The 25,238-nt window shown below is 35.1% G+C and overlaps 1 protein-coding gene across 11 annotated transcripts in view; it reads left to right on the top strand.

Annotated features, from left to right (window-relative positions):
* Positions 1–25,238, top strand: part of OXR1 (oxidation resistance 1) — a 549,175-nt gene that overhangs the window by 460,777 nt on the left and 63,160 nt on the right. For 9 of the 11 annotated variants that reach the window (XM_061439150.1, XM_061439153.1, XM_061439149.1 and 6 more), the window contains 3 exons: positions 10,739–10,821; positions 13,731–13,838; positions 15,255–15,368. In XM_061439150.1, the coding sequence (XP_061295134.1) occupies positions 10,739–10,821; positions 13,731–13,838; positions 15,255–15,368 (305 nt within the window). Of the gene's footprint in view, positions 1–7,709; positions 7,784–10,738; positions 10,822–13,730; positions 13,839–15,254; positions 15,369–25,238 lie in introns of those variants that run through there. The other 2 variants (XM_061439155.1, XM_061439152.1) reach the window with 2 other exon arrangements.

The raw sequence follows: 25,238 nt of genomic DNA, 5'->3' as shown, positions 1-25,238 counted from the left end.
TGATTTTTAATTTAAAGGTCTGATACTGCTTTGTCAATTCTCTGCTTAAAAATCTCTTTGGACTTCTCAGTCTGGTAATAATAGCAAGCTAGATAATTCAGACTGTCCTGCTAAGAACAATTTAAAAAACTGGACCAATCATTGAAAAGCCTGCAATTAATAAATCCTGGAGAGTTTGTGGAGAAAAGGGAACTCCTACACTATTGGTGGAAATGTAAATTGTTACAGCTATTATGGAAAACAGTATGGAGATTCCTTAGAAAACTAAAAATAGAGTTACTTTATTATTAAGCAGTCCCACTCCTGGTAATATATCCAGAGAAAAACATGGTTCAAAAGGATACATGCACCCCATTGTTCATTGCAGCACTGTTTACAATAGTTATATATTGTGGAATACTACTCAGTCATGGAAGAGAATTAAATAATGCCATTTGCAGCCACATGGATGGACCTAGAGATTATCATACCAAGTGTAGTAAGTCAGAGAAAGCCAAATACCGTATGATATCACTTAAATGTGGAATCTAAAATATAATACAACTGAACTAATTTACGAGACAGAAACAGATTCACAGACATAGAAAACTTATGGTTACCAAAGGGAAAAGGGTGTGGGAAGGGACAAATTATGAGTTTGGGATTAGCAGATGGAAACTATGATATATAAAATAGATAAACAACAAGGTCCTACTGTATAGCCCAGGGAACCATATTCAATATTCTCTAATAAACCATAATGGAAAACAATATGTAAGGCTATGGTTTTTCCTGTGGTCATGTATGGATGTGAGAGTTGGACTGTGGAGAAGGCTGAGCGCCGAAGAATTGATGCTTTTGAACTGTGGTGTTGGAGAAGACTCTTGAGAGTCCCTTGGACTGCAAGGAGATCCAACCAGTCCATTCTGAAGGAGATCAGCCCTGGGATTTCTTTGGAAGGAATGATGCTAAAGCTGAAACTCCAGTACTTTGGCCACCTCATGCGAAGAGTTGACTCATTGGAAAAGACTCTGATGCTGGGAGGGATTGGAGGCAGGAGGAGAAGGGGACGACAGAGGATGAGATGGCTGGATGGCATCACTGACTCGATGGATGTGAGTCTGAGTGAACTCCTGGCGTGCTGCGATTCATGGGGTCGCAAAGAGTCGGACACAACTGAGCGACTGATCTGATCTGATCTGATCTATGTATAACTGAATCACTTTGCTATATATGAGAAACTAACACAACATTGTAAATCACCTATATTTCTATTATAAATAAATAAGTGCATGCATGCTAAGTCACTTCAGTTGTGTCCCACTCTGTGTGACCCCATAGACGGCAGCCCACCAGGCTCCTCTGTCCCTGGGATTCTCTAGGCAAGAATACTGGAGTGGGTTGCCATTTCCTTCTCCACCAGTTCTGTGCTGCTGCTGCTGCTAAGTCGCTTCCGTCGTGTCCGACTCTGTGCGATCCCATAGATGGCCTCCCACCAGGCTCCTCGGTCCCTGGGATTCTCCAGGCAAAAACACTGGAGTGGGTTGCCATTTCCTTCTTCAGTGCATGAATAGCTGGGCCAAAACAAATTTTATTGAGGCTATCAGAAAACTGATTGATAGAACTAGATTAGGATCTGAGTGAGGACAGAGGCTGAAGGAAGAGCAGCTCCAATTTGGGATTGCTTTTTTCCCCAGGGGAAGTATTGATTCCAGAAGCAGCAGCTTAGAGATTAAAAGTTGCTGTTGGCAGTCTGTTAGTATGAGGGAACAGGGACACAGTACAAGACCTACCACAGTAGAGGAATGAACTACTCTCACTTAGGACCCCCAAAATGCTGTAGGAATAGAGGAAAACTCATAGGATGGTAAATTGGCTTTAAATCATCATTCCTATAACTGCATTAATAAGATTTGGTATTGCTAGTGTCCTCAAGTGTTTGGCAGAAGCAAGCATTAATCCTGTCTAGAGAATTTCAGCTTTCTGTGTGTCAAATTCTGTCTATAGACAATTTTTCATATTTAATTTACAGTACAGAAAATATAATTAGGCACCTGGTAAGATATCAGAAACAACAAGAGAATAGAAATAGACCCACGGGAACCCTGTATCTTGCAGTTATCAGATTTAAAATAGCTGTGTTGAGAATTTTGAGCTGATTGAGAGTTTTGTAGAGATTCAAACTATAAAGAAGAAAAATGGATATTCCAGAATTGAAAATAATTTTCTAATTAGGACCTTTGTGGATGAATTTAATAGCAAATCGGCCACCACAGAAGAAAGAATTAGTGAATTGAAAAATAGATCAGAGGAAAATATCCAGAATAAAGCGGGGGGGGGGGGGGGGCGGAGCTGGAAAATAAAGGCGGGAATAAGTTTAATACAAGATATAATTAGAAGTTCTAATATGTGTATATTTGAGTCCCCAAAGGAAAGGAGAGAGAGAATGAAGGCAGAAGTATTATTTAAGAGAAGAATGACTGAAAATGCCAAGAATGATGAAATTCACAGATTCAAGCATCGCTACAAACCCCAAGTGTGTGCATGCTAAGTCACTTCAGTCGTATCTAGCTATATAGCCTACCAGGTTTCTCTGTCCATGGGATTCTTCAGGCAGGAATACTGGAGTGGGTTGCCATTTCCTTCTCCAAAGCCCCAAGTGGAATCAGTACAAATCTCACCAAAGATGAAGAATTTTAAAAGCATTTAGAACAAGTAGTCAGTGCTGTAAGAATAAGATTGACAGTTATTTCTCAACAGAAACAGTGGAAACTAAACAACAGAGGAGAACACGTACCAACTAAGAATCCATCCCCTGCAAAATTACCCAGAGTTGCGATAAAAAATGGTAAATATGAGGGAAGAACCAAATGAATGTTGACTGTCTAGAAAAATAATGTCTTAAGAGTGTTTTTGAATATATATATATAATTGAAATATGCAATAAATATTGCATATAAGTCTTGGTAGGATCACACAGTTTTTAACATCCTTACATTGACCAGAAGGAAGATAAAAGTACTAGTAAATATTAGACTGAAAATTAACAATTTAGGCTATAATTTATGGTATGACCACTAACATAATTGTTAATGTGTGTGTGTTAGTTACTCAGTCCTTTCTGACTCTCTGTGACCCCATGGACTGCAGCCTAGCAGGCTCCTCTGTCCATGGGATTCTCCGGGCAAGAATACTAGAGTGGGTTGCCATTTTCTTCCCCAGTGTTATATATCAGTTCAGTTTAGTAGCTCAGTCATGTCTGACTCTTCACGACCCCATGGACTGCAGCACACCAGGCTTCCCTGTCCATCACCAACTCCCAGAGCCTACTCAATCTCATGTCCATCAAGTCAGTGATGCCATCCAACCATCTCATCTCTCCTCCTGCCTTCAATCTTTCCCACCATCAGGATCTTTCCAGTGAATCAGTTCTTCTCATCAGGAGGCCAAAGTATTGGAGCTTCACCTTCAGCATCAGTCCTTCCAATGAAAATTTAGGACTGATTTCCTTTAGGATTGACTGGCTGGATCTCCTTGCAGTCCAAGGGACTCTCAAAAGTCTTTTCCAACACCACAGTTCAAAAGTTTCAATTCTTTGGCACTCAGCTTTCTTTATGGTCCAGCTCTCACATCTGTACATGACTCCTGGAAAAACCATAGCTTTGACTAGACGGACCTTTGTTGGTAAAGTAACGCCTCTGCGTTTTAATATGCTGTCTAGGTAGGTCATAGCTTTTCTTCCAAGGAGCAAGCGTCTTTTAATTTCACGGCTGCAGTCACCATCTGCAGTGATTTTGGAGCCCCCCAAAATAAAGTCTCTCACTGTTTCCATTGTTTCCCCATCTATTTGCCATGAAGTGATGGGACCGGATGCCATGTTATATATAGTAGCACATGTATATTCAACCCAAGTCTTGATTTATTCCTCACTTGCCACCCTTTCCCCTTTGGTAACCATAAGTGTGTTTTCAATATCTGTAAGTCTGTTTCTGTTTTATAAATAAGTTCATTTGTATCATTTTAAAAAAACTAGGTTCCTTCCACATATGAGTGATATGACATTTGTCTTTTTCTATATGAATGCCATCACTTAGTATAATCTCTAGGTCAATCTTTGTTGCTCAATTGGGACTTCCCTACTGGCCCTTGTGGTTAAGACTCCTGGCTTCCACTGCAGGGGGTATGGGTTTGATCCTTGGTTGGGATACTAAGATCCCACATGCCACATGGAGCAGCCAAAAAAATAAAAATAATTGTTTAAAAGTATATCAAACTTTAAGTCTAAAAATATTCTAAGAAAAGGTTCAACATAACCAGAAAGATATAACAGTTTTTATTTTGTGTGAACCTAATATCATGGTCTCAAAATATAGAAAGCAAAGTAAAGAAACGTTTGAGGAACTGAATAACCCACAATCATAGTGAGAGATTTTAACAACCTCTAGCAGTAATTTGAAGAAAGTGTGCAGAACCAAACCAATATGTATATAGAAGATTTGAACCCAGTCAGAAAATTTGATCTCAGGGATATGGAGATAGGTGTTTGTGTGTGGGTGTGTGCATGCATGTCCACACAAGCACGCACACACATACATATAGCACTGCCCTTCTGTATAGAGTACACATTCTTTTCAAGCACATGTATATGGAGCATTTGCTAAATTTATACATGATTGTAAAGCAAGTTTTAATGAACTTTACAGGTTTTAACTATTTAAGAGTATTTTTTTTATCACAGTATGGTTAGAAATCACTAACCAAAAGATGAAAATTTTTAATTGTCGTAGATTAGCAAATTAAGCAATATTCTTAAAATAGCAAATGGAGAAATTAGGGTAGAAGTCATGAAATATTTTGGATGAAATTATTAAAATACAGTGTATCAAAACTTATAGAATACAGTCTAGATGGGAATTTCTTGTTTTAGATTACATACATTAAGCTTCTGCTTCTGATATGTAGAGTAAAATCTAATGCCCTTGCTCTTTCCACCATACCAGATAATTGTACCTCAGGGGAAAGTATTATATATTCATTTGATATTTATGGAGCACCTTCTATATGTCATGGCTACTATTAGGGTATATTGCATGTTTTCCCACCTTGTGCAGGGTTGACATTTTGTGACAGATTGTTCTCTTGTGGGGGGACGGTTATTTGCATTTCAGCACACAGTGTTTAGCAGTGAACTGCTGAACAGTATCCTGTTGTAATAACCAAAATTGTACCTTGGTTTTCTCAGTTGTAAAATGGGAGTAAAAGTGATACCCTCTGTATAAGGTTGATGAATAGGTAAGATAGGAAATGAGTACTTAGAGCAGTACCTGGCACATGCTAGAATACTGGAGTGGGTAGCCTATCCCTTCACTAGCAGATCTTCCCAACCCAGGAGTCAAACTGGGTCTCTTGCATTGTAGGTGGATTCTTTACCAACTGAGCTATCTGGAAGCCCTGGCATATGCTAGGCACTTGATATATGTTCACTATTATTTTCATTTTCAAATCATAAATATCTATGCATTTCTAAACTGTAATACTAATAATTTTGTGAGGAAGCTAAATGGGGCCTCTCTTTTCCATACTCCCAATCCAGATTCATGTATACTGGCAACTGTCTTTAAGAGGGTAGTATAAAGTTAACAAATAGGAAACAGGGCTACGTAACCCGTGTGATCACTTTCAATTCTCAAATATTATGATTATATTTCTGTATTGATAGAAGAGAATGATTAGTGTATTTCATTGTGCTCTGGTACTTATATTTATTAATACATGTTTTAATATTGCTTATTAAAATAATTTTAGAACTTATAATGACATATTGCAATATATTTTATTATAATTTAAAATTATTAAAGTGAGTGCTTTCAGTTTGTTTCAAACTTTAAGCTGCAGAAAGCTGATATATTAGTTTTCTTTCTCTGAACTGCACTCCATGGTAAACTTTTGAAAATGATATTTCAGTTGCAAGTTTAATTATAATTGGTGGCTCGGACAGAGAATCTGCCTGCAATGCAGGAGACCCAGGTTTGATCCCTGGGTCAGGAAGATCCCCTGGAGAAGGGAATGGCAACCCATTCTAGTATTCTTGCCTGGATAATTCCATGGAGAGAGGAGCCTCATGGACTACAGTCCCTTGAGTCGCAAAGAATCGGACATGACTGAGTGACTAACACTTTCTTTTAGACCTTTAATGAACTCTTTTAACAGATTAAAAAATACAACTATACAAAGCAAGTCCAGACCATCATTTACTCCTGAAATCATGAAAGGATATATATTATTAGTTAAAAGTAATCTGAACTTATATTTTGCACTGCTTTTAAATTGCAAAATGAGATAGAGGAAAGGAATTAATGTTTTAATGTATTTTAAAATAGCTTTAATGTTTTATCACAAAAAACAAACTTAAATATATGCTGTTTAATGGAGGAAAATTGGAATATAGTGAAAAGAAAAAATGCTGTCTTTCCCTAAGAATTATACCATTTTTCATTCCCAGCGTAACTTTAGGAAAACATCTCTTTTTCTACAGCCAAATAGTATATAATTTTCTTCTTTGTCCACTTTTCTTTAAAAAAGAAAATGACTGTAAGAATTGTGGCAGTTCTAGATACAGTTTAAGCCGTAGCTTCAAAACATTATTTCATTCACATTTGATGCTTGCTATGGGTTAGTCTCTTTGTTAGGTACTGAGGAGTCATTGTGGAACTAAGTAGGGTGTTTTATAGGTTACAGTTTAGTGGAAGAGATTTTAAAAGAAACTTAAAACTGTGCCAGATACTGTGAAGGAAACAAAGACCCTATATGACTAGTAGTAGAGATCTACCTTAACCTGGGTGATCAGGAAGGTGACAGCCTTTTTAAGTACTGTAGAGCAAATTGGGTTTTTTTGAGATGTGAACTTTATTTTTATCATTGTTAATGCTTCATTAGAACCATTCACCCAACTGAGCTAATTAGATACGTATAAACAAACTCTAGAATAGTCAAAATATCAATTAAGATTGGATGGAGGGAGAACAAAGGAAGATATTTTGTAAATTCCTTAGGCTTAGGTAGAACTAATTTTTCTTTGAGAATTACTGTTTTAATCTTGTAAAAATTGAGCATAACTATAACATCTTGTTATGTTTATGATCTTATTCAGTTTTGAGTTTATTAGTTTTTTAGAGATTGATTTTATTTAAAATTGTTTAGATAGGAGTGATATTTTATCAGTTCTGTGCAATCTTTGTTACATGAAGTACAGATGAGAAAGCTAACACTAATACAGAATTTAAAACAGATACTATAAACTTGGTGGTAATGATGTGTTCAAATGAAATATCTTGATAATCAAGTGACAAATAGTTTGCACTCTATCTGAAATGGTGTGCATAAAAAGTATGTTTATATATGAAAGCATATCTTAATCTACTTCATGGTATGTATAAAGAATACAGTATTTTAATATAACTCCATAGTGAAGATTTTATCTTTAACTATGATTGTATTAGAACTAGAGATGTTTTCCTCTGTGAAGATTAATGTTACATGCTTCAAACTTGGTTTGGTTAATAATAATAAACTTCAAATATACTTTATTATAATAGGACTAGATGTGTTGAAAGATATTTAATTTACTTTTTAATAACTTAATTTACTTTTAATAAATTAATAAATTTTAAGTCCTTAATTTGCTTTTTAATAACTTCCTTTCAGCTGACAGTTGCATTTCTTCAATTTATTTTTTTAATTGGAGGATAATTGCTTTACAATATTGTGATGATTTCTGCCATACATCAGCATGAATCAGCCATAGGTATACATATGTTCCCTCCCTCTTAAACCTTTCTCCCACCTCCCACCACATCCTACCCCTCTGGGTTGTCAGAGAGCACACAGTTGAGCTCCCTGCATCATACAGCAAATTGCCAGTGGCTATCTGTTTACATGTGCTAATATGTATCTTAGTCTCTCAATTAATCTACTTTCTTTGCTACTCTCTCAATTCATCCCACCCTCTCCTTTCCCCACTGTGTCACAAGTCTGTTCTCTGTGTCTGAGTCTTTATTGTTGTTCTATTGCTAAGTCCCGTCCCAACTCTTTGCAACTCCATAAACTGCAGCACACCAGGCTTCCCTGTCCTTCCCTATCTCCCAGAGTTTGCTCAAACTCATGTCCATTGAATCAATGATGCCATCCAACCATCTCATCCTCTGTTACTCCCTTCTGCTGCCATCAGTCTTTCCCAGCATCAGAGTCTTCCAGTTTGTCAGCTTTTCACATCAAGTGACCAAAGATTGGAGCTTCAGCTTCAGCACCAGTCCTTCCAGTGAATATTTAGGGTTGATTTCCTTTAGGATTAACTGGTTTGATCTCCTTACTGTCCAAAGGACTCTCATGAGTCCTCTCCAGCACCACAGTTTGAAAGCATCCATTTTTTCCACACTCAGCCTTCCTTATGGTCCAATTCTCACATCCATACATGACTACTGGAAAAACCATAGCTTTAACTGTATGGACCTTTGTCAGCAAAGTTGGTTTCTCTGCTTTTTAATATGCTGTCTAGGTTTGTCATAGCTTTCCTTCTAAGGAATAAGTGTCTTTTAATTTCATGACTGCAGTCACCATCCTCGGTGATTTTGGAGCCCAAGAAAATAAAATCTGTCACTGCTTCCACTTTATCTATTTGCTATGAAGTGACAGGACCAGATGCCGTGATCTTAGTTTTTTGAATGTTGAGTTTTAAGCCAGCTTTTCACTCTGCTCTTTCACCTTCATCAAGAGGATCTTTAGTTCCTCTTCACTTTCTGCCTTTAGAATGGTATCATTTGCATAGCTGAGGTTGTAGATATTTCTCCCAGCAGTCTTGATTCCAGCTTGTGAGTCATCCAGCCCAGCATATAGCATGGTGTACTCTGCATATAAGTTAAATAAGCAGGGTGACAATATATAGCCGTGACATACTCCTTTCCCAATTTGGAACCAGTCTGTTGTTCCATGTCTGTTTCTAACTGTTGCTTCTTGTCCTGAATACAGGTTTCTCAGGAGGCAGGTCAGGTGGTCTGGTATTCCCATCTCTTGAAGAATTTTTCACAGTTTGTTGTGATCCACACAGTCAACAGCTTTTGCATAGTCAATGAAGCAGAGAGGATCTTTTTTTTTGGAATGCCTTTGCTTTTTCTCTGATTCAGCGGATGTTGGCAATTTGATCTCTGGTTACTCTGCCTTTTCTAAATCCAGCTTGTACATCTGAAAGTTCTTGTTTCATATACTGTTGTAGCCTAGCTTGAAGGATTTTGAGCATTACCTTGCTCTCATTTGAAATGAGTGCAATTGTACTGTAGTTTGAGCATTCTTTGGCGTTGCCTTTCTCTGGGATTGGAATGAAAACTGACCTTTTCCAGTCCCATGGCCACTGCTGAGTTTCCACATTTGCTGGTATATTGAGTGCAGCACTTCAACAGCATCATCTTTTAGGACTTTAAATACCTGAGCTGGAATTCCACCACCTCCACTAGCTTTATTTGTAGTAATGCATTCAGTGAGTCTATCTCTGCCCTACCCTACAATTTGCTGCCCTGCAAATGTTATATCAGTAACGTTTTTCTAAATTCCATTTATATGTGTTAATATTGCAATATTTGTTTTTTTCTTTCTGACTTCACTCTGTACAACAGGTTCTAGGTTCAATAGTCCATTGTTTATATGGACCAAAACTTCTTTATCCATTCATATGTCAGTGGACATCTAGGCTGGTTCCATGTCCCGGCTATTGTAAATAGTGCTACTGTGAACACTGGGGTGCATGTGTCTTTTAGAATCATGGTTTTCTCAGGGTATATGCCCACTAGTGGGATTTCTGGGTTATATGGTAGTTTTGTTCCAAGTTTTTAAGTGATGACTCCACACCCTGCATGTGACTCAGCAGTAGTGCCCTGCCTCCATGGCTTCCAAGCTTTGCTTCAAAAGCATTCCCTGTGGCCATATCTTCTCTCCTGTCTCCTCCTGCCATCTCTCTGAAGTGAAAAGCAGTCCTCACCCTGGGATTGCTCTCCAATCCCTACACTCCAGCTCCCAGCCATCACACGTTCTAGTGGACTTGCCTTCCTGTCTGGGGTATGTAGGGTCACGTCCCAGATTGTCTGTGTGGGTCTCACTCTATTCAGACTGTCACATATCAGCTGCTTCACTCTCCAGCAGTTTTGAATGCTTCCCCTCGGTTCCAACTGATTGCCCCAAATGTGGGGATCTCACCGCTGCTTCAGCTTCCCCACCTGCTGGGTGCATGTCTGACCCTGCTCACTTTGCTCTCTCTGCTCTTCTTTTTTCCTTCCTTCCTTCATCCTACTCAGTTTTGTGTGGCTCTATATATTCCTTTCTGGTGGTCAGGGACTCCTGCCAGCCTCAGCTCGTGCTCCACATGATCTTTTACATCTGATCTTCTGTGTTCCCGATACATCCATGGAGAGAGATGTGCCCCTTGTCCACCTACTTCTCCGCCATCTTGTCTCCTTCCTTCCTTAGGTTTTGAATTGACTTCCAGTTATTAAATGTATTGCTTCATACTGGTCAGTTTGTAAACCTAGCAGGGAAGGAAGTACATTTACTTATTTTGATATTTGGTTGTATTTTAGAGCAGAGAATCCTAGGTGGCAAGCTGTATTCCTGGTGAATCTGTAAATATCTGCTCCCTCAGCTCTATTTAGCTGTCCTTAAATTACTCTGAAAGGGAAAATAATTTAATAGAATTTTACATCATCTTTTTTTCCAGATACTGGCCAAAAGAAGACCCTAGACAAAAAAGATGGGAGAAGAATGTCTTTTCAGAAACCCAAAGGGACTGTTAAATATACTGTAAGTTATTTGTTTTGGAAAAGGTGATTTCTGTTTGTGATAGTCTTATTGAAGGTATTCTTTGTTTATACTGTAAATGAGACAAGGGTTCCTAATTTCCTTATTTTAAAAATCTGTACTTCACTGTCAGTAACTTTTACTAACAATGATACTTGTTTTTTAATTGTATTTAGGATTTTTTTTTAAGTGTGATATGAAGATAATTCTAGAAAATTTAATAAAATAATAGTTTGCTGGGAGTTAAAGTTTCTGTGCTACAATAATTTTTATTAGATTGGGCTTTTAGGTAAGCACTTACTTTTTAAAAAATGTGATCTTCATTGTATTCCCAGCAATGATAGTGATAATGAGAATGACAGAATATGGAAAAAGCAAATTGATATTAATTTTCTAGAATAACCTCTCTCATTCGATTATTTGCACTGATACATAGCTAAGTTGCTCTGTTCTAGAAATGACTCTCAAAAATGTCCTTAGAGTCAGCTTTTCATATTTCTGGTTACTATGGAGGACTAAAGTGAGAAATCTAATCTGTGGTATGCTGCTTATTTGATTAAATGTAAGTGTTGTTAGATAATGTTAACATGTTATAAAGCAGTTATTTTAACTATAGTTTGTCTAATATTTTGTTATATCTGTATTAAGAAAATAGTAAGTTATACATTTGTGTCATCACAAAGCCTTCCAATCTTGGCTTGAGTCTTGATTATTTTTTATAAATTCTAAAAATTGAACAAAGTATCAAAACCTTGAGTCACACTTTATTTTCATAAACTGTGTAATTGACAGTTTGAAATTTCTACCTTTCTAGATGCTTAAAGTTTAGGTAGAAATAGAAAAAAGTTTGGGTATCACTTCAGATAGTAAAGTTCTTAAGATTTCCGACTAATAGAATGGAAATGGAAAAGTGAAAAGATACAAGGGACCACTCACATTTGGAATCGACAAGAGCAGAACCAGCGAAACAGGTGTAAAATACAGTATCCTGGGAGATTTGTTCCAGCAGTCCCACAGATACAAAAATCCACAGGTGCTCAAATCCCTTACATAAAATGGCACAGTATTTGCATATAACCTACACATGTCCTTCATATACATTAAATCATCATATTTAACAAACTATAGAAAACCTTATACCAATTCTTTCTTCATCCTTGCCCAGTGCCTAGTTTTTTATTCCATTTACCATCAGTCTGTTGTTCATCCAGGTTGGCATTTTTGGATTTAGCATCAGTTGCTCATTAACGTTCACACCTGTGACATTCTACAACTACTACTGTATTACTACCTCATTCAGTCCATTCCTATATTCTCTTGAGTCTTATTTGAAAATCTTATACCTTAATCTCTTTTACATTTTTATTACTTTAAAGATTATCTACTCCTGTAGTATTTTATTGGTTTTTCTGCATCGATTCTCTTGTCTCATTAATCCTGGACCTGTTGCCACAAATCTAAGATGCCTCTCAGCCACATGACTTTATTGCTTTATATTGGTGGGCTTTTCTTAATTACTTCATTACCCCAATTAGTAATAATAGTGAAGATGAAATGTGCATTAATTCATATGAAAGAAAGTAATTTTATAAATTTTCAGATGTTACAGCAAAGTAAAATTGGTTTACAGAGAGCTTTTACATACATTATCTCAATAAAGTGAGTGAAATACCGTCTCACTGCATAGATGAGAAAGTTTGCACAGAAGGGAGCGGAACTAGGTTATTTATTCATGTCTTTGACATCAGTTTGGTTTTACAAACCTTAAAAGGAAAATATATATTTATTGGATATTTTTAGCCCCCCCACATTCATATCTACTTTTCCTGATTTTTCAAAGTCTGTTACAGTCTAATTCAAAATACCCTATTAATATCATCCTTTTTTGAGATTTAACTCTAGTTATTTCCCTTCATAAAATCATAAATTCATAAGTGTACTCTGGATATTTAGGTGGAAGTTACAAAATCTCACAAATGTGTTTTGTAACTTTTCTATCTCTGATATGTCGGTTCTATTCTTTCCACTTTGAATGTTCTTTTCCCTTTTCTCTACTTCTCAAATTCCTACCCCTTCTTCAAGATTTAGCTTTAAATCTTTTCCATAAAACCTTTCTTGGACATTTAGGAACAAATATGTTGTTTTATCTCTACTCAGCTTTTGTTGTATTTGTTGTTTCATTTAAACTGCTTTTCATCTTTTATATAATCTTTTTTGTCTTTCTTACTGTCCAAATAGATTATAAATCTTTTATGCAGTAAAACTATTTAATTGCACTTCATTTTGTTCTCTACAGAGCTCTCATAATGCTTTATTTATGGAGAATTCTAAAGGAATATGTTGACCAATCAAATGACTTTTTTGTTTCAGGATAATTGGCAATTAAATCTCATAATTTAAGATTTCTATGATTCATTAAGATAATACCGATTCACAAACATATTCCTCAGCTTTGGTTTGAATATATTTTCTAATTTATCCATTTAAATGACAGGTTACGTATATAAAGATTACTAGAAATAGCATTTCAAGTTTAGTACAACATGCTTTACTAAAGTAAAATTACTTTATAAAAGTTATATATATTTTTAGAAACTATAGTATATTGCTTTAAAGCTTTTGTAAGATGAAAATCACTTGTGTTTTGTAAATTATGGTTTGTATTTTGAAATTGCTTGAAGTAGAGAACTTCATATAATTGTAATGTATGATGGTAAAGCATATACTCTGATAATAGATTGAGACTAATTGTTAACGAACGCAAAATTTCTCAAGCTATTCTATCTCTAAAGATGGAAATACAGCACTTACCAATCAAATGTAAGATTGTTCCATAGACATATTAATGATCATTAAACCTTATGGTTTAGATTTTCTCTTTTGACACATTAATTTCTTTTTCTTTTAAACAGGTTGAATCAAGGGATTCTTTGAATAGTATAGCCCTGAAATTTGATACAACGCCCAACGAACTTGTTCAATTAAATAAATTATTCTCCCGAGCAGTTGTTACTGGACAGGTATCATTTTCTAAATGCATTGATGGTTAGAAGCATTCAGTTGTTAAGACAGAGTGTCCATTGCAATATAGTTAATTTAAGAAGAATAATTTTGTGCGTACTTTGAACAAATCATATTGGTTCTAGAAGAGAAGATTAAATGTCACTTATATCCATGTGAATTTTTAATATTAATGAAAATAACTAAATTGTCTTTTCAAATATAGTTTTAAAGAGCTTTTAGAAGTGTTCAAAGCAGGACATGTATATGATAAAAAATTCAAACTTCTTTAAGGGTAATTGACTTAAAGTTTTCCTTTCCCAGAAGCAACTGTAGTTACTAGTTTGTATACCCTTCCAAAAATACTCTGGCCCTTTCTTCTTTTTTTTAAAAAATAATTTTGATCTGGAAAAATGTTCTATTTATGCATAACTCAGTCTCAGACTTTCTCATGTATCTAGAATGTTGCACTGTACCAGTATACAGGTATGCATTGGAAATACTGTGGATTTGGTTCCAAACCACTGCAGTAAAGCAAATATCACAGTAAAGCAGGTCACAGAATTATTTGGTTTCCCAGTGTGTATAAAAGTTATATTTACACTGCACTGTAGTCTTTTAAGTATGTGATAGCATTATGTATAAACTAAGTATATACCTTGATTTAAACTGTAATTTGAGTGAACTTTATTGCTAAAAAATGCTAACCATCATCTGAACCTTCAGAGTCATAATTTTTTTTGCAGTAGTCACTGATCTCATATCAGCATAACAAACATAATAGTAGTAAAATGTTTGAACTATTTCAAGGATTACCTATTGTAACACACAGACAGAAAATGAGCACATGCTGTTGGAAAATGGCACTGATAGACTTGCTTGACTCAGGATTGCCACAAACTTTCAACTTGTAAAAACGTGGTATGTGTGGAGCACAGTAAGGTGATGCACAATAAAACAAGGTGTGCTTATATTGTGATTTAACTAAGCACGGTAAACGTTAGATTTTCTGCTTCTTTTGCTATTGTAAACATTGCTGTAAGGAACACTCTTGTTTATATCTTTTTTGTTATATTCAGGTATATCTATAAAGTGAAGTCCTAGACATAAAATGGCTCAGTTAAAGAATGTGTGCATTTTAAACTTTGCTGGCTGTTCCCAAATTGTCCTTTAAGAGGAACACCCATAATTTATAAGGATCATTGTTTCCCTTCACTGTCGCCCACAGTCTGTGTTATCAAACCTATCTAAATTAAATTTGAATCTTTTTAAACTTTGTTAAAGATTATTTCAGTAATAAGATACTTTTAATCTGAAGGTTTTAATTTTTAAAATTTATTTCTCAAGGATATTGTTAATGGTGTTTTCTTAGAGAACAACATGTGATTATTAATATTTTAGTTTGACTGAATCTTTATGTGAATGTGTTCTCTCAGGTTTTATATGTTCCTGATCCTGAATATGTCTCCAGTGTTGAGAGCTCTCCATCTCTAAGCCCCATAAGTCCTCTGTCACCAACATCATCCGAGGCAGAATTGGAGAAGACCACTGTAAGTTTCCCTTCTTTACAAAGCTATCAAGAATTGGCACTGTATATATATCATCATTATTTAATCTTAGTTTGACTATGGCTAGAATAAAATTTTACCTCATTTTGTTAATTAAATTTGTAAGTCCCAATTTTTAAAGTAAACATTCTTATTAAATCAGATTGCTTAAATTAACTTACTGTTAGTGGTGGTAGTAATCCAAAGATATTCATCATCCCTCTTATAAATACCACGTAATAATTTATAAATATCATAATAATTTAAATATTTAATAAGTTAATCATATAATATCATGTTGGCTATCTTATGAAAATGACAACACTGTACCTTTGTGACCCCATGGACTATGGCCCACCAGACTGCTCTGTCCATGGAATTCTCCAGGTAAGAATACTGGAGTGGGTAGCCATTCCCTTCTTTAGGGCATCTTCCTGACCCAGGGATCAAACCCAGGTCTCCTGCATTGCAGGCAGATTCTTTACTGTATGAGCCACCAGAGAAGCCCATGAAAGGAATATATTACATTTATTCTTATCATTGATGAAAATGGAAGTGAGGTTCTAATGATAGGTATTACTGGACCAAACGATGCAGGGATACCTTTTTGAACATGGCCATACCATTTTCTCATGGGCCTTAACAAAGTGCTGTATTCATAAGGGGCAATGACAAAGGAGAGTAGTGTAACCTTAGGATAGTTTAATTTAGCTGTGTTCCATACACCAAAACATAATTGTGAAAAGCTTGACTGTAGTATTTTGCCTGACTAGGAACCTGTGGGGTCCTTTTCTTGTCCTTTGCTTTAACCCAAATCTGCCTATTAAGTGGCTTTATTGAAAGGCATAAGATCAAAGAGAAGAGAGTGCTGAGGCTCAAGAGAGCAATAAAATCTACATGAAAATGCTGTCTTCTTCACTTAGCCATGTTGGTAAAAGAGAAGGAAAGAACAATAAAGCCGTGAAACATTTTTAACCTTGAGTGTCTCAGCTTCTGTCAAAGGTGGCCCCAAAGTGTCCTCTAATATGACTAGTCATATGGATAAATTCTTTCTCCCTGAGATGAATCCAGGAAAGCGGTAAGAAACATGAGTTCTTGAAGTTGCCTTTACCCACGTGATCATCACCACCTACTGTCTGATTGTGCGCAATCGTCAGAAATAATTCTTTTGAACAGTAATTTTATAAACTTTAGTTATATCTTTTTAAAGCTAGAAATATATTCATTACTAGCCTCTGAGATAATATTCCCATGTGACTTTTTATATACAATATTTCAAGTGCTTCTGTCTCTATATTGTAATTATTGAATGTATATTTCCCACACTCTGTGTGTAAGTTCCTTAGAAGCAAGGATTTTATGATCTTATGTTTTATTTGATATAATTCATCTGTATTATATTAATTCAAATACTGTTTATTAGTTTTTAATATGTTTTCCCATAAATTGTCAAAAGTTTGTATTTCTAATATTCACTGATTGGTTTCCTGAATGTTCAGCTTTTTAAGGGCTTATTTATAAGGCTAAAATGTTACTGCCATAAAGGATCTTTTTTGTTTTTTTTTTAATATTTTATTTTTATATAAAATATAATCTTTGGGAATTATCACACAGTCCCCCCTCATGTTTTCATATATTGATGAAGAAATGTGGAAGAAGATAGAATGAAAGTGAGAGTAAGTATATGCTAAAGAGCTAAAATTTACTGTATGTCATATAAAATTCTAAGCAATTTAAAAGAATTTCCATCTAAGCCTAACCTCAAACTTAAGAGATAAGCGCCTGGCCTGGCTGTCTTTGTTTTTCCCTCTAGACCTATTCTACAGCCTTCTTCATCCTTTTAGGTGGTAGCCTGCATCATGGATGGGCCACCCTGACCTTTCATTTCTGTTGGTTTTGGTCTTCTGAGAACATTAACAGAAGATAAGAGGAACAGAGGAGGAGCATATTTATTCAGCTGTCTTCCTACAGGGTCACTCCAGAGTGGCTGCATTCTTCAGCAGCTAATTTCTTGTCATATGACCATTTCCACAGAGCCCTCCCTATCTGTCTCTCTCCCTTACTTCTTGGGCCTATGGGTGACGATGAAGCCTCTGTTGTTTGCCCTAAATTTTCGTATACACTGTATACCTTTGTAAATAGTTCCATTATTATACTCTCCTAAAATCATTCAAATTGGTGTGCCATCTGTTTCTTCTAGTATATTAACAGTACAGTACTTATTTTACAGATGAGGAAACTGAGGGAGAAAGGTTAAGTACTCTTGCGTCTATCACTCAGCTTGCTAGTATCTGAATCAGGATTTCAAGGCAGGTTAGTCCAGAGTCCGTGTTTTTTGAATTTCCACTTTATAGCTGGAAATGGGTAACTCAGAAACTACTGTTGCTCAGTAAATATTTGGACCCAGCTCCTAAAGATAGGTAATATTTAATCATTGTAAATGTAGTGAGACCTATCACTTTTGTACTGTGAACGTTTCTTAAAAAAAATTTTTTAATCTGTCATTCTTTTATAAATATAGAAACCTTCTTTGTTTACTTCCTTTAATTTCTGTGCATCTTAAAATTTATTTATTATGCTAATGTCATTTTAGGCTAGAGCTGCTAATGTGATATACTCAGTATAGAATTCAGAGGAAAAATGTTTAATATAAGTAATATGGAAAAGTGACATGATTTTAAATAGCTTTTAATTTCTGCTTTATGTTAATATATTCCACTGAAGAATGGGACAGTAGATACCTTTATTCTCCTTAATATAAAACATTCTTTACTGTACTCTAAGTGAAAAATAAGAAAAGGACAGTACTTCTAATATGTTAAGGAAATATAATTTTCAAATTATATTTCATGGTAGTAAGAAAATACAATTTTGAAAAGCTTCTGAGAGATTCTATGGGAGGCCTAGAAGGTCTTACAGGAGAAAATATATAAAGTATTAATAGAGTTTACACACACTAAAAGCTTCTTTTTAAGCATAATTATATTGCTGCAGTTACTGTTAATATTTTAAAAGTAGTTACTATGCATTTATTATCGAGGAAGCTATGGCATAGAGAGAATGAGTAATTTATATAAGTCACATATTTAATGAGTGGTAAAGCTGAGATTTAAACCCTGACAGTCTGCATTCAGATTTTGTGTTATATTCTTAATCACTTTTTGAGCTAATTCATTAAAGCTTAAGGATTAGCAGTATGCATTCTCTGAGATTGAAACATACAGTCTTAAAATATTTGTGTCACAAGTTGTAGAAACTAGAAAGTTTGTAGTAAAGAGCTGTGTGGAAGTAATACAGCAAATTATTGCTTAACAAAGCAAAAATAAAAGTAAAGCAGATGATTCAGAAGTATTGCTTAGAATGATTAAAAGGTGAACAAAAATATTGCTTCGTTTCTTCTTTACTCCCAATATAAGATTCTCTGGACTCTTTAATATGTTGCTCTTCTGTTTTTATATCTGAAAAAATTATTTGCCTGTATTCATTTCCTAGAACTGCTGTAACAAAGGATCACAAAATGGGTGGTTTAAATCAGAAATTTACCTCACAGTTCTAGAGACTCGATATCTGGAATCAAGATGTTGGCAGGGGTATGGTATCTCCTTATGAGGGAGGGTCCTTCCTTGCCTCCTCTAGCATCTGGTGTTTACCCACAATCCTTGTCCTTCTTGGTCTTGGTGTAGATCACTCCAGTTTCTGCCTTTGTAGTCACGGGGCTGTCTTCTCCCTGTGTGTTTGTGCCTTCACATAGTGGTCTCCTCTTCAGATAAAGAAGCCAGTTAAGTTGGATTAAGGGTCCACTCTACTCCTGTATGACTTCAGCTTAACTTCATCTGTGAAAACCTGATTTCAAAATAAGGTCACATTCTGAAGAAGAGGGTTAGGACTTCAGCATATCTACTTGGGTGATACAGTGAAGCCATAAAAACTTTGCCTTTTATAAAATTTAAAGACAATCACATAGTTTAGTCAGGAAGCTGTAGAACATTTTCTAACTCGAGTCAAATAACATTTTTTTTAAAAGACATTCAGTGACTTTTCTTCACGTATAGATGAGAGGATATATAAAAGAGTGATGTTAATTTCTTACAGAGTTTTGGGGATCTTGAGAATATATGTGATATCTAATAAAATAAACCTCCCTCTATTTTAATCATACTAAGCACATAATTCATTGACATATTGAACTTACATACCTGAAAACAGATGTTAAAGTCATAGCACACATGCACAAAGTTAAAAAAATTTTAGCTAAAAATATCAATGTGGGTCGAAGAGATTAAATACAGCATATGCTTTAAAAATTGTTCTCATATATGCCATCCTTAGACTAGTTACAACATTCCTCTCCCCTCTGTTTACCTTCCTCTTTACTCCCTGCTTCCTCTCTCTGTCTTTGTTTATACTATTATATATTTAAACCAAGAATAAATTTAAAATACCTGTACGTGAAGTATATTTTACCTATTATACATAATATATATGTAAATTATTATTTTAACTTCCATGCTTTTAAATCTAAATTATCATATGTAAATATGTAACATATACTTTGTTATATAATAAACATAAGCTTATGTTACATATTATATTAAAATAAGTACAGTTCAGTTGCTCGGTCGTGTCCGACTCTTTGCGACCCCATGAATTGCAGCACGCCAGGCCTCCCTGTCCATCACCAGCTCCTGGAGTTCACCCAAACTCTTGTCCATCGAGTCAGTGATGCCATCCAGCCGTCTCATCCTCTGTCATCCCCTTCTCCTCCTGCCCCCAATCCCTCCCAGCATCAGAGTCTTTTCCTGTGACTCAACTCTTCACATGAGGTGGCCAAAGTACTGGAGTTGCAGCTGTAGCATCATTCCTTCCAAAGAACACCCAGGACTGATCTCCTTCAGAATGGACTGGTTGGATCTCCTTGAAGTCCAAGGGACTCTCAAGAGTCTTCTCCAACACCACAGTTCAAAAGCATCAATTCTTCAGCGCTCAGCTTTCTTCACAGTCCAACTCTCACATCCATACGTGACTACTGGAAAAACCATAGCCTTGACTAGACGGACCTTTGTCAGCCAAGTAATGTCTCTGCTTTTGAATATGCTATCTAGGTTGGTCATAACTTTCCTTCCAAGGAGTAAGCATCTTTTAATTTCATGGCTGCAATCACCATCTGCAGTAATTTTGGAGCCCTGAAAAATAAAGTCTGACACTGTTTCCACTGTTTCCCCATCTATTTCCCATGAAGTGATGGGACCAGATGCCATGATCTTTGTTTTCTGAATGCTGAGCTTTAAGCCAACTTTTTCACTCTCCACTTTCACTTTCATCAAGAGGTTTTTTAGTTCCTCTTCACTTTCTGCCATAAGGGTGGTGTCATCTGCACATCTGAGGTTATTGATATTTCTCCCGGCAGTCTTGATTCCAGCTTGTGCTTCTTCCAGCCCAGCGTTTCTCATGATGTACTCTGCATATAAGTTAAATAAACAGGGTGACAATATACAGCCTTGACGTACTCCTTTTCCTGTTTGGATCCTGTCTGTTCCATGTCCAGTTCTAACTGTTGTTTCCTGACCTGCATATAGGTTTGTCAACAGGCAGGTCACATGGTCTGGTATTCCTGTCTCTTTCAGAATTCTCCACAGTTTATTGTGATCCACAAAGGCTTTGGCATGGTCAATAAAGCAGAAATAGATGTTTTACTGGAACTCTCTTGCTTTTTCCATGATCCAGCAGATGTTGGCAATTTGATCTCTGGTTCCTCTGCCTTTTCTAAAACCAGCTTGAACATCTGGAAGTTCACAGTTCACATATTGCTGAAGCCTGGCTTGGAGAATTTTGAGCATTACTTTACTAGCGTGTGAGATGAGTGCAATTGTGTGGTAGTTTGAGCATTCTTTGGCATTGCCTTTCTTTGGGATTGGAATGAAAACTCACCTTTTCCAGTCCTGTGGCCACTGCTGACTTTTCCAAATTTGCTGGCGTATTGAGTGCAGCACTTTCATAGCATCATCTTTCAGGATTTGAAGTAGCTCCACTGTAATTCCATCACCTCCACTAGCTTTGTTCGTAGTGATGCTTTCTAAGGCCCACTTGACTTCACATTCCAGGATGTCTGGGTCTAAGTGAGTGAGCACACCATCATGATTATCTGGGTCGTGAAGCTCTTTTTTTGTACAGTTCTTCTGTGTATTCTTGTCACCTCTTCTTAATATCTTCTGCTTCTGTTAGATCCATACCATTTCTGTCCTTTATCGAGTTCATCTTTGCATGAAATTAAATAACTATAAATGCTGTAAATGCCAAATGTATAAATAACACATGAATTGTATATTATCTATATATTGTATAGTATAATTTAGCTTTGGTGCTTTTAAACTTAATTTAAAAACCAGGAGTTATAATTTTTAATATGTGCTTTTTAAATGATGGTGCTCTAATTATAACTTAGTCTTATAGTCTTAGAACAAAATTTTATATTTGAAATATGTGAAAACAGAACTTCATAGTAGGACTTAGTATTTATGTAGATTTTGGGAAAGCAGTTCTTTATATAGAAGAAATCTCTTTATTTGTAACATCACAAATAAATAGTTAAATTACTGAGTAAGAGGTTTCTTTAGATTCTGAATGGGAGCATTGTTTTCATAAAGAATTTAAAAACTGATTCTTCTTTGCTTTTTAACCTGGTTGCTAAAAAGTTCAAAGCCAGATCCAAACCCCAAGTACAGCACATAAAATTGCATTTAAGTTTTTCTTCACTCTAATATTTTTGTTTTTTATTTGTATTGTATTTTATTCTGCATGTTGGATTTAAAAGCCTCAAATTCTTAAGAAGTGGAATTTAAATAAATTCTGAGAGTGATAGTTAAACATAATTTATACAAAATAAATGATACTCATCATATTTACTGGTTAAGAAATGTACATTGCTTTAAAAATAACATTTTCTTTTAGATTATATTATGTTGTATGAAATAAAATGTTGGTATTTCTGTGCCTTGTATGGCTTTTCCTCCTCAAATTTTATATACCTTAACCTATGTGTTACCAGAGAACATTTCTACATATTTTCAGTCACTAAAGAGCAAAACCTCAATAAAGCCAAGGCAGCATGGGAAAAGGAGAGTTTGTAGTTGCTAATTAGCTTATGATAATGATTTATAATAATAGTCTACAAATTATATAATACTTAATCATATTGTACAGAAAAAAAGATGGCCTTTTTGGGTCACTTGTCATAAAATTGCTTTGCTTTTGCACATTTGAACAATTGAAGTGATTATTGAGGCTTGATAATTTTTAATTCTATATTTTTAAGAACCTTTCCATCCCTAGTGGCTAAAGCGAAATTGCAGAAAGAAGCTTCAGAAAGCAGTCAAATAAGCCTCAAAATCACCTTATTAAGAAACAGAATTTGTAAATTCACAGAAATACAGAGATGCTGATGCTTTGTATCAGTATGTATGTAAGTTAAAATGGATTCTGATTAAGATTCCTCCAAACAATTTTGATTTCTTTTAAAGAAATACTCTTTTGTGTTATAATTGAAGCATTTGTTAAACTAATCTGTGTTATTTTTAATAGGATTACATTGACAAATCGGAATTGCTAATGATACTGAGTTGTATAATGGAATTTGAGACTGTGATGTAACAACAGCAAACTGTTCTATAAGGTCTATTTTTAAGGGAAATATTTGACAGTGTAACAAGGTACATACAGTTTTTGTGAATAATATGGTTATATAGTAGATGATGTTGTCACCTGATTTGAGAGTAAGTGAACAACATCACAAACTTTATTTGTAGTTTTGTGCCAACTTGCAGGGGACTTTCTGATGTCTTTGTATTAACTTTTTCCCCCTGTGCACACAGTCATTTAGAAAAATATTTGAAATGGAAAGTACATAGTATTCTAGTTAAGCTCACTAGTTGATTTTTTGGCACTGTGGGTTTTCATCTCAGCTTCATCTTACTCATTGGGCAAGTTACTGAATTTAGCCAAGTATAAGTTTGCTCAAAAATTAAGGTAATGGAAAAAATAAATAAAAGTAAATTAAGGCAATAGTATATGTCTTATGGCTTTAATAATACTTAAATATAAAGATTCCAATTAATATTATTATTAATTCCCTTATTTATCATTTGTGCTAAATGAATTTATATATGATACAAAACTCTTAGATACAGTTCTGCCAGACACAATAGGATGAATGTGAAGTTAATAATTTGCATCATAAAATGAAAAAATTGATAATAATGATTTACAATGTCATGCAGCATTAAAATGCAATTTCATTTTAGATTTTTAAAAAATAAGCTATAGTATATTAAATGTAGTTGTTTTATAGTGTTCTTATCTGGTCTGTCTTGAAAAATATCTGTTGAATATCTGCTCAAGTGCTTGGGATTCAACCCTCCATTTTAGGAAGGGCATATGAAATTTAGAAAGGAATTCTAAAAATTCTTTCCTCATATAGGCTTAAGAAATTAGATCTACTTATTAGAGTAGGAAAAGTTACGTTAAAATTTGGTAGCTCTTTTCAAGTATATAAGAGTCTGTGAGATTGACGAAGAAGCAGTCTTGTTAATTATTTCAAAAGGACAAGTCATAACTATTAGGTATTAATTACAGTGTGGCAGGTTTTAGTTCAAAACTCTGAAGAACCTTGCTATTATATGAAAGCTATTTTATAAGTTATTGTGAATTTACTCATAAAACATGAAATGGTTTCGTTCAGTTCAGTTCAGTAGCTCAGCCGTGTCCGAGTCTTTGCGACCCCATGAATCGCAGCATGCCAGGCCTCCCTGTCCATCACCAACTCCCGGACTTCACTCAGACTCACGCCCATCGAGTCAGTGATGCCATCCAGCCATCTCATCCTCTGTTGTCCCCTTCTCCACCTGCCCCCAGTCCCCCCCAGCATCGGTCTTTTCCTTAAAACAGAAATTAAAAGGCACCTGTCTAATCGTCTTATTTTTGTACATAATACTGATCTTTGAGAGAACTATGAGTTCTTTGAACTTGGATATAAAAAATTTTAAGTGAAATCTAACGTTTTTGAGTATTAGGAATATAAGCAGTAAACTACAGAAAAGCACCAGACATACCTGTGACTTTGTCCCCAGCAGAACTCACATATTTTCAAATCAATTTAGTATTGTTGTAGATATCACAGAATGTTGTCTATGGCCATGTGCTTCAAAATTATCATTATAAGAGTCATCTCTAGATCTTTTTTATTTAATGTATTAATAAAGAATCATAGATACCTATATATCCAATTAAAAAGTGTTTTGATAATTGTGTTTCAATACAATTGTTTTTCTTTGTAATTTATTTTAAGTATTCAAAAAAAATTCCCTTCTGTAAAGGAAGTCTATAGGCTTCACTGTGGAAATGCTCCATGGCATCAAAAAAGTTAAGAACCTATGATCTAACTAATTAATACCTTGTAAAATGTTACTGATAAACTCATTATAGCTTGAAATTTTAAAAAGTTCTTCACTGAATGGATTCTGCTGAATTCCTAGGTTCATAGACAAGCACTCACATTTTCTCTGTCCCAACACCTGAGGAACTTATTAAATGATCAGGACCAGTCATTCAATTCAGGAGCAACTGAATGTGTATGTGTGTATTGTGTATATTTAGGGTGGCAATATAGAAGAGATGGTTTTCAACATTTTCATGATGATTTATATATATGTGTGTGTGTGTATATATATGTAAAAAAATCATTCTATAAATATATTCTCATTTAAGAAGTAATTGAAAATACAAGTTTAAGCTGTGCTGGAGATCTTTTCCAAATGTAAAAAAAGTGACTGTTTTCCCTTTTTTAAAATAATAAAAACATTTTGAGCTGATCTCCAGAAT

This window comes from Bos javanicus, chromosome 14, assembly GCF_032452875.1.
Source record: "Bos javanicus breed banteng chromosome 14, ARS-OSU_banteng_1.0, whole genome shotgun sequence".
Taxonomy (NCBI): Eukaryota; Metazoa; Chordata; class Mammalia; order Artiodactyla; family Bovidae; genus Bos; species Bos javanicus.
The sequence above is the reverse complement of the archived record's forward strand: the minus strand, read 5'-3'. Positions and strand labels throughout refer to the sequence as shown.